The sequence below is a fragment of the Papio anubis genome, chromosome 16 (assembly GCF_008728515.1).
Source record: "Papio anubis isolate 15944 chromosome 16, Panubis1.0, whole genome shotgun sequence".
In the NCBI taxonomy this organism is placed as follows: domain Eukaryota; kingdom Metazoa; phylum Chordata; class Mammalia; order Primates; family Cercopithecidae; genus Papio; species Papio anubis.
In genome coordinates, this window is record NC_044991.1 from 62,572,623 (window position 1) to 62,582,567 (window position 9,945).

The 9,945-nt window shown below is 51.9% G+C and overlaps 1 protein-coding gene across 1 annotated transcript; it reads right to left on the reverse strand.

Annotated features, from left to right (window-relative positions):
• Positions 1-5,401: 5,401 nt before the first annotated feature.
• On the reverse strand, positions 5,402-9,522 carry GDF5 (growth differentiation factor 5). Its single transcript, NM_001169009.1, has 2 exons — positions 8,898-9,522; positions 5,402-6,276 (listed from the first exon to the last, which is right to left on the reverse strand). Exons 1-2 carry the CDS (start codon positions 9,520-9,522, stop codon positions 5,402-5,404), a joined length of 1,500 nt encoding a protein of 499 aa, NP_001162480.1.
• Positions 9,523-9,945: the final 423 nt, after the last annotated feature.

Here is a 9,945-nt window from a genome sequence, read left to right on the forward strand (position 1 = left end):
GGAGCCACACAAACCAATCACTTCTCTTTTACCCATGGTAGTCCTTCAATCTTTTTTTTTTTTTTAACACGGAGTCTTGCTCTGTCACCCAGGCTGGAGTGTAGTGGTGTGATCTCAGCTCACTGCAACCTCTGCCTCCTGGGTTCAAGCAATTCTCCTGCCTCAGCCTCCCAAGTAACTGGGACTACAGGCGTGTGCCACCACACCGGCTAATTTTTGTATTTTTAGTAGAGACGGGGAATGTTGGCCAGGCTGGACTCAAACTTCTGACCTCATGATCCGCCTGCCTCGGCCTCCCAAAGTGCTGGCATTACAGATGTGAGCCACTACGCCCGGCCAGTCCTCTGGTCTTGAAAGCTGTGATCATTTCCTCTAAGTTGTCATCATTCTGCTCTTCCTCCTCCTCCTTTTCTTTTCTTATCTCTATATCTCTAGTTTCTTCAACTGAATCTCACAAGGCATTGTTTCTATGCCCCTTACTATTCTGTCTGCCTCTGCCCCTCTCACTGTGGTCACTGAACAGAGTGAAACCACAATTTCCTTGGGTTTATACTACGTGTCTGTTAACGAAGCCCGCAATCGCATTAGCATTTAGGCTGCCGCATTACATTCAGCTAGCTCTAGCTAGCTCCATTGAGTTCATAGCCACCTACAACAGCATTTCTTCCCCATCTGAAATTGTGAAATCACATTTTTTTACATTCTGTACGTGTGCAGTTGGTTTCATGAATTCAGATGGATAATTTGACTGTTTTCTCTCTTTTATTTTATCTCCTCTGATTCAGCCTATCGTATCCTAACATCCTTTGGAATCTTTATTTCTTCTTCCATTTATGCATAGATCTTGAGGACAGGATTGTTGCAAGGTAAGGGAATTCCTGTAAAGCACAAGTACCTGGCATGCAATAAGTCCTTGATAAACATTAACAACTGTGGTTGTTACTATTATCCTCAGCACAGTATCTGGCCCATAGTTGACTCTCAATAAATAGTTGCTGATTAATGAATGAGTGACTGGATCCATGATTGGTGAAACGAATGAACGTTCCCTCTCCTGAACCCTAAGCCCAGCGAATTTGATATTATCCTTATTTTACATATAGGAAAATTGAGGCTCAGAGAGTTTAAGTAACTTCCCCAAAGTAGCTCACTTGGAGAGTGGTAAAACCAGGACTAGAACTCAGGTCTGCCTGATTCCCAGGCCTGTGTGACTAACACTTCCCCACTATACTTTCTTACATCTGTGTTCAGGTCAGAACTAGTCGTGGAGTCAGAAGACTGAGGGGTTTCCTGAGGTTGTATGTTCCATGCCCTAGAAAAGTGGGTTCTCCTGTTGTGACCTTGGGACAAGGAGATGTGGAGGGGCCACGAGGTGGGGAGCAGAGCACTGGAAGCCTCTTCTCTTTTCTCTCCCGTGGGCCTCTCAATTTTCACTGCCCTAAACTCTGCTTAGCTATTCCTCCCAAGAAACTAACAGCACTGTGTGTCCCCAAGGAGAAACATTTAAGACCAAGGAGCCAAGACCCAGGGAGGTGATTCAACAGTTTGCCAGGACTGCAGTCAGTGGAGTCAAGGGCCCAGAGAGCAGCAGCAAGAATGGTATAAAGAACACTGAGGGCCCAGGGCAGTGGCTCATACCTGTAATCCCAGCACTTTGGGAAGCCAAGGTAGGAAGATCGCTTGAGGCCAGGAGCTCAAGAGCAGCCTGGCCAACACGATGAAACCCTATCTCTACTAAAAATACAAAAATTAGCCTGGTATGGTGGCATGCGTCTGTAGTCCCGGCTACTTGGGAGGCTGAGGCAGGAGAATCCCTTGAACCCAGGAGGCAGAGGTTGCAGTGAGTGAGCTGACATTGTGCCACTGCACTCCAACCTAGGCGACAGAGGAATACTTTGTCTCAAAACAAAAACAAAAACAAAAACAAAAAACAAACAAACAAACAAAAACCAATGAGGGCCAGGTGCGATGGCTCATGCCTGTGATCCAGAACTTTGGGAGGCCAAGGTAGGAGGATTGCTTGAGGCCAGGAGTTCAAGACCAGCCTGGGCAACATAGTGAGACCTCATCTCTTTTTTTTTTTTTTTTTTTGAGACGGAGTCTTGCTCTGTCACCCAGGCTGGAGTGCAGTGGCCGGATCTCGGCTCACTGCAAGCTCCGCCTCCGGGGTTCATGCCATTCTCCTGCCTCAGCCTCCCAAGTAGCTGGGACTACAGGCACCCGCCACCTCGCCCGGCTAGTTTTTTGTAATTTTTAGTAGAGATGGGGTTTCACCGTGTTAGCCAGGATGGTCTCGATCTCCTGACCTCGTGATCCGCCCGTCTCGGCCTCCCAAAGTGCTGGGATTACAGGCTTGAGCCACCGCGCCCGGCCTGAGACCTCATCTCTTAAAAAAAAAAAAAAAAAAAAAAAAGTTTAAAAGTTAGCCAGATGTGGTGGCACACACCTGTGGTCCTGGTACTTGGGAGGCCAAGGTGAAAGCTGCAAGTGAGCTATGATTGTAACACTGAACTCCAGCCTGGGCAACAAAGCAAGAAAGACCCTGTCTTAAAAGAAGAAGAAGAACAAGAACAAGAACAAGAAGAACAAGAACAAGAAGAACAAGAAGAAGAACAAGAGGAAGAACAAGAACAAGAAGAAGAATGCAGAACTGCAGGAACCCGTAGTTATCACTCTGCCCCTTTGGGTATCAGCTTTCCCATCTGTAAAAAGTGAGGGTGGAGAGTTCTTGCCTTACCTGCTTCACTATGCAAGGCATGGTAATGATAACAGCTAACACATCCTGAGTGCCACCTCTGTGCCTGCTACTGTGTTGAGTGTTTCTCATATCCTTGCAGTTAGCGCCATGAAATAAACATATTGTTTACCCTCTTTTTTTTTTTTTTTTTTTTTAACTAATGAGGAAACCAAGGTTCATGGAATTAAGTTACTTGCCCAAGGCCTCTAACTCTAAGTGACAGAACTAAAATTTTGAAACTGTGCAGCCTTCAGAGCTGAGAGACCACAGGCAGGAGAGTGTTTACGAACTCTCAAGTATGATAGATGCCTTGTACCCTTTGGGGCTAGAATGAACAGTACCAGTTTGCAGCTTGTTATGGTTGCGATTGGAGGTGGGTGGCTGGGGGACAGTGTTTTCCAAGGAGGCCCTTGAACAGATCCTGTGGTTAGGATGGAGGACCTGATCGAATCCCCAGAGTCTGGGTGGGAAAAGGCAGGAGGGTCCACAGTCTGAAAGAGAGCCCTGGGGCAGGTTGAGGTGGTAGAGGAAACTCCTAGGGTGTCAATCCAAACAGTCCATTGGGAGCCCAGGCCTTCAGCGGGAGGAGCACTGTGGCTCAGATGACACGAACCTCTCTGACAGGGCTAAGGCAGAGAGAAGCTCCAGTTCAGTCAGAACTTTCCAAGAAACCAGGGACACGCAGCTCAGGAAATAATACTTGTGGGAGCCAGCCCCACCTGTGACCTCTTCATCTTATCTCTCTGCCCTTGTGTTTCTGGCCCCCCAGCTTCTATACTGCTCCCCCTGGATCCCCAGCCCACTCGCTGGCTTCCCCAGCACCTCCCTTCCAGGCCCATTCTCCCCTCACACATATCACAGCTCTGTCTGCCACGGTAGCTCCTTTGTTTACTTCCAGAGCTGCCAGGCCCACCACTAGCCAAACACAATGAAGCCCGGCCACCAGTGAGGCTCAGTCTGGCCCCTCAGAGAGAGGTAATGGCCTCCGGACCAAGCTCAAAGGTAGGCTACTCCCGCACTGTGCTCAAGCTTCAGGCCTAGAAGGAAAGGGCATGAGGTCTGCCCATAGCTGGGTGGCAATCCCTACTGTTGAAACAGCTTTGGCAAGGAGCCCCGGGAATCAAATACCCAGCTGGAGGGAGGTGGGGGAAGTGTTGAGGTTCGCTGGGTGGGAAGCGGAGGCTTAGACTGCTCCTGGTTCTCCCTGTGTCTCTTCAGCCAGGTAGAACCAGAGTCCTCAGCCCAAGGAACCCAGGTGCCTGTTTCCCCAACCAGAGGTCTGTGTTCCCCTCCCAAAAGTCTGTGCCCTGTGCCTCCCCAAAGATTCCAGCTGAGAAAAGGAAGTGAGCATTTACTCTGGGCCAAGCCCCAAGCAGGAAACATTGTCAGGATGTGCCTGGCATTGGTCTGTCTGAGGTTAGCGGGGAGTTTATTTATCTGATGTATAATTATGTATTTATAGAATGTGTAATATAAAGGCAGGGGGCTCCAATTCTGTTTCCGGAGCTGGGGGCTGATGGGTGAGCAGTGAGGGTGCCAAGCTGGAGGGCAACAGAGCCACAGACAGGGTCATGTGAGGAGCAGTGGTTACTGGTGAGAGGACATGCCCCAACAGGGAGGAGGAGAGCCTTGGCAGCCCAGATTTCCCAGGGGAGAGATAGAGGACTCTTTCAATGGTGCCCAGGTAATTCTGTGAGTATGGGGGTGGCAGGGGCAGGCAGATATTGGTGAATGATGTAGGAATGATTTTAGAAGAAATGAAATCCCCAATTTCCCTCCCTTTTAGGGATCTATTTTGGAGACAACAAACGTGACTAAGGAATGTCAAGAAGAAAATAAAATTCTGTTGCCAGGCCCTAATGGAGAAAATAGAGCTCGGGACCCAGGGGCCTTTGGAAGGAACAGGAATGGGGTTAGAGGTGAGCACTGGCCCTGCTAAGCTGTACTCTCTGTCCCATTCTGCTTCAGTTTCCAGGAGTGGGGGTGGGGATGGGGCTCTGAAAACTGAGTTTATACATGAAGCAACCCACCTCCCCTCCCTGGGTCAGAAATTCTTCAACGGGTCACTGGGTCCCCTGGAGTAAACAAGAAATATGCCACAGTTTTAGGCACAGTTTTGCTTTTTATCTCATCAATATACATTTAAATCTAACAGTCTAACAGCCCCACACTCCTCAACCCTGTCCAAGCCCTCTCCTCTTCTCTCCCACCCTTGCCCAGTCAGCTTCTCATCTGTCCCAGGGATAGGAAGTCACCAGGCACAAATGTGACTTGAGGAGGCAGTGGCACCTGTGGCTCTCCCAAGAGGTGCTTAGGAGAGTCCAGAGGCTGAGGAGGCCCAGGTGAGGAGAAATGGTAGGCTGAGTCTCATTGGAAAACACTGTCTCCTGGGACTCAGTCCCATTCAGAGTCTGTCTCCCTGGGCCTGGGCCTGCCACTGGTCACATCAGCAGACGGGCAGCAATCCTCAGCCAGGGGAACTTGTGGATAAAAGGGGGCCTTTAGCCCAAGTCACACTCGGAGAGCGAGCAAGCTTATTGGAATCCACTTTCATGCAAGCTGTGTAGATACTCCTACCACAGCTTCCTGACCCCTCTGTGATTCCAGGAGTGCAGGAAGGGGCTCTTGGGATGTGCCACCCAGGAAGACAGAGGGCCAGTGCTGCTACCTGCAGCCACACGACTCCACGACCATGTCCTCATACTGCTTATACACCACGTTGTTGGCAGAGTCAATGAAGAGGATGCTGATGGGACTCAGCCGCGTGGGCACACAGCAGGTGGGTGGTGTGGACTCGGGGTCCATGGAGTTCATAAGGGTCTGGATGACTGCATGGTTCGTGGGCTCCAGGTGGGAGCGCAAAGGGAACTCGCACAGCCCCTCGCAGTGGAAAGCCTCGTACTCAAGGGGTGCGATGATCCAGTCGTCCCAGCCCATGTCCTTGAAGTTGACATGCAGTGCCTTCCGACTGCACCGAGCCTTAAGGTTCTTGCTGGGTCGCTTGCCCTGGCGAGTGGCCAGTGGGGCCCGCCGTTTTCGCCTCTGGCTGAACAGGTACTCATACACGGTCTTATCGTCCTGGCCAGATCGGGCCTTAATCTCATTAAAGAACAGGTCCCGTTTCTTGGTGCGGCCAAACACCAGGAACAGGGCCTTCTCGTGGACCTGCCGGGCAGCACGGTCGAAGCCCAGGCCACGGAGGTCGACGGCCCGGCCCCGTTCCCAGGCCTCCAGCTCCAGGCACAGCTGGGCCGAGTTCTTAAAGTTTCGGAAGAGCTTCCAGATGTCGAACACCTCCCAGCCAGATCCGTCCAGGCCTGGCACGGAGCGCACATCCAGCAAGGCGGCCGGCTGCCGGCCGCTGGGGCAGCTGGACAGCTTCAGCTGGGCAGCCCGCCCGCCTCCGGGGGCCGCTGACTTGGCCGTGTCCGAGGGTTTCTTCCGCAAGATCCGCAGCTCGGCCCCCAGCAGCCCATCCTTCTCCAGGGCACTAATGTCAAACACGTACCTCTGCTTCCTGACCACGGGACCTCGGTCATCTAGAGAGAACACCCAGAAGTCATTCCCTGCAACCTCACCAAGGGAGTCAGTCACTTCGAGGCTGCAGGGGAAGGCCCCAGCTCTCTCCCCGTCCAGAGAGCTTTCTTTCACCTCTGCCCCATTCTGACAGAAGCCAAGAGCCAAACCACTGAGAGCCTTTTTCAAAATGAGAGCACCTCCTATGTAGCCAACCAAGTAGGGGTGTTCACCTGTAGATGTGGCTGGGGATGATTTGCCTGCTTCTGGTGTTTGTGTCATGATCTACATGTTATCAGATATTTATCAGCCTTGTAACTGCCTTCTACCTCTCTCTCTCCCAGCCATGAGCTAACGTGGTATCTCATTTGCAAGATAGGTAGAGTGGGCATTAAAATTACTCTTGTTGACTGGGCACAGTGGCTCACACCTGTAATCCCAGCACTTTGGGAGGCTGAGGTGGGCAGATTGCTTGTGCTCAGGAGTTTGAAACTAGCCTGCACAACATGGTGACACTCTGTCTCTACAAAAAGATACAAAAACTAACCAGGCATGGTGGCGTGCACATGTAGTCCCAGCTACTCAGGAGGCTGAGGTGGGAGGATTGACTGACCCCAGGGAGGTCGAGGCTTCAGTGAGCCATGAATTCACTACTGCACTCCAGCCTGGGCAACAGAGAGAGACCCTGGCCAAAAAACAAACAAACAACAACAAAACAAATAAACAACAACAACAAAAAAACCCCATGCTTTTCTGGAGGAGAATCCCAAGGTTCAGAGAAGTTAGATGACTTGCTCAAATTCTCAGCTGCTTCCACCATCCCTTAAAGGAGACCTTACTGCTCTTGTTTTACAGATGAGGCACAGAGATGGGGAGTGACTTGACTAAGGTCACACAGCAACTTAATGTCAAAGCTGGTCCACACTGACCTACAGCCCAATTTTCCTGGCTTCCCAGTGCAAGGATTTTGTTGCCTATGTGTCTTACTCTCCTGAGTGTGTGCGTGTGTTACAGTTGTATGTGTGTGTGTGTGATTGGGTTCATGTGTGAATATGAAAGAGTATACGTTAATGTTGGGTTCATGTGTGAATATGAAAGAGTATATGTTAATGATGCATTATATGTATAAATGATTGGGCTTGTGTACTATTTGAAGAGCACATATATGTATGTATGTGCATAATCGATCTTGTGTACACGTGTATGTAAGAAGGTGTGTGTGCACATGCGTACGTGTGTGATTCGGCATGCATGTACATGTGTGATTCGGCATGTGTGTACATGTGTGATTCAGCATGTGTGTACGTGTGAGTCAGCATGTGTGTACATGTGTGATTCAGCACGTCTGTATAAACATAAGGCTATGTATGTTTATGTGAGAAGCTCAGTAGTATCTCTGAATCAGCATGCCCTCCTTCCTGAATACCAATTTGCCATTGGGGAGCTTTCATATATTGCTCTAGAAGGTGACTAATTAGGCCTTTAAACTCCCCATCTCCCCCTCTCGAAGCTCCCTTAGTGCTGGGGGGCACAAGGACTTATTTTATGAGCCCCCAAGGGGTCACAGCTTTCCCTGGCTGGGCAGGCAGCCAGACCACCTCCCCCACCTCAGCCAGACCTGCTGCCTCTGTGCCTCTCCCACCCCCCCACCCCCCGCCCCGGCAGCCCCCTCCAGGCCAGCTCTAATGAGAAACCTCTCCCATCCTCTGACCCCTCCCCCACCCTGCCAGCCTAGGACCAGAGCAAATGAGCTGCAGGCAACTTGAGCGACCAACAGCTCACCTCCCTCTTCACACTAGGAAGAAACTGAGGCCCTCAGAGCGGGAGGGACTTGCTTAGATCACAGGGCAAGTGGAGAGGAAAAGCTGCAACAGTAACACTAGGTGGGCAGAGAGAGACAGAGGGGTGCAGAGAGAGACAGAGGGGAGCAGGTAGTCTCCCGAGTTAATGTAAGGAGAATGAGGCATGTTCAGGACAGGACCTAAAGTTTTCATGTCGGAAGCGCTCTCAGAAACCACCCTGTCCAACCCCATATAGGTGTACAGATGGGAAAACAGAGACCCCAAGTGAGAAGGGGCTTTCCCAAGGTCACACTGTGAGTTAGACCCTAGGTCTGCTCCCTCCCCATATATTCGAACATCATTCCATGACTCCAAGATGCCCCATTTACTGTGAGCACCTCTCTTGCCTCCTCTATCCCCTTGCCTGAGGGCAAAGTTGCAGAACCACGGGGACCTCAAGATTCATTTCTTTCTCTGCCATCTGAGACCACCTACAAACCCCTGGAGCGTGGAAAGTTCGGCCAGTCCAGCAGGGACAGATGCACAGCTGGGGAATCAAGTCTTGGAATCCGGTCTCCAACTCTGCCACCAACTGGCAGGTGTTGTCTCCTCTCTAGGCTTTAGTGCCCGCCCTGCACCTTGCAGGCGTTGAACCTGGTGATTCCTAGGTGCCCTCCAGCCCTGATGTGTGGGCAGCTCGGGATCTGCTATGTGTGAGATATGTGTGAGTGTCCCCATACACCCACCCCGGGCCAGATGCACACAGTGTCTCCCACCAGGGCAGTGCCAGGGCTTTGAAAGCCCCTCCATTCATGCAGATGCCCCTCCCTCTGAGCCGTGCCCCTGCCACCCCGCCCCCTCACCTTGCCCTTTGTCAATAAAGCTGGTGATGGTGTTGGCCAGGCCAGCCTCCAACTTCACGCTGCTGTTGCCTCCCTTTCTGTCAGCATCGGACAGCGTCCTGTACAGCGAGAGCATGTACTCGTGGGGTGTGATGGGGGGCGGGCGGAACGGCTCCTTGGGCTCTCGCGGGGGCCCGGGCTCCCTGGCCTTCTTCAGCAGGAAGGAGCTGGGGACAGATCCTGCTTTTGGGGGTGCCTTGCCCCCGGGAAGCTGTCCTTTTGGGGTCACAGTCCGGGCTGTAGCCTGCCTTGTTTGGGGAGGGTGTCCTGGCTTGGGTTCAGGGCCACCCGGTCTGGGGGGCAGCTTTTTGGGTTCATCCTTTTTGGGCTGTGTCAGGCCTCCTGTGTGCCCGGTGCCTCCCTTTGCCCTGGCATTGGCGGCCCCCCCACCATAGCTGTGACCCCCTGGCCTGAAGACGTTCCGGGCCAGGGGGGGCCTCTCCTTGGCCTCTGCTTTGGCCAATCCTGGCCTGGTCCCCTGGGCTTTCTGGCCCCAGTCAGGGGCACCCAACACAGTGCAGATGAATTCCAGGTCCAGCCAAGCCAGGTACCAAAGCAAGAAAGTGAGGAGTTTGGGGAGTCTCATCCTCTGGCCAGCCGCTGAATGACACCAAAGAGAACAGCGGCAGCAGCGAAGGTGCCTCTGGTTTGGCAGGAAAAACCATGAAAGGAGTGGACTTTCAAAAGCAGCGGCAGCAGCAGTAGCAGCAGAAGGAAAGGCTTTCTCCTCAGTCTGAGACTCTTGAAGTCTGCCGGGTGTGTGTTTGTATCCAGTCCCATAGTGGAAATGCTCTCGTATCCAGACGTGCACCGTCTCCAGTCAGCAGCTGAAAATAACTTGTTCTTGAAAGGAGAAAGCCGACCGCCCCCTTTCTCCTGCACAACTGACTGAGGGCTTGAAGGAGGCTTGTATAAGGCTGAGGGATTTTTCCAAGAAGGAAGAATGGCGTAATGCTGCCTGTGTGCTCCAGTTTTTTTTTCCCCCTAGTTTTGAATCCTTTCCAGTGAA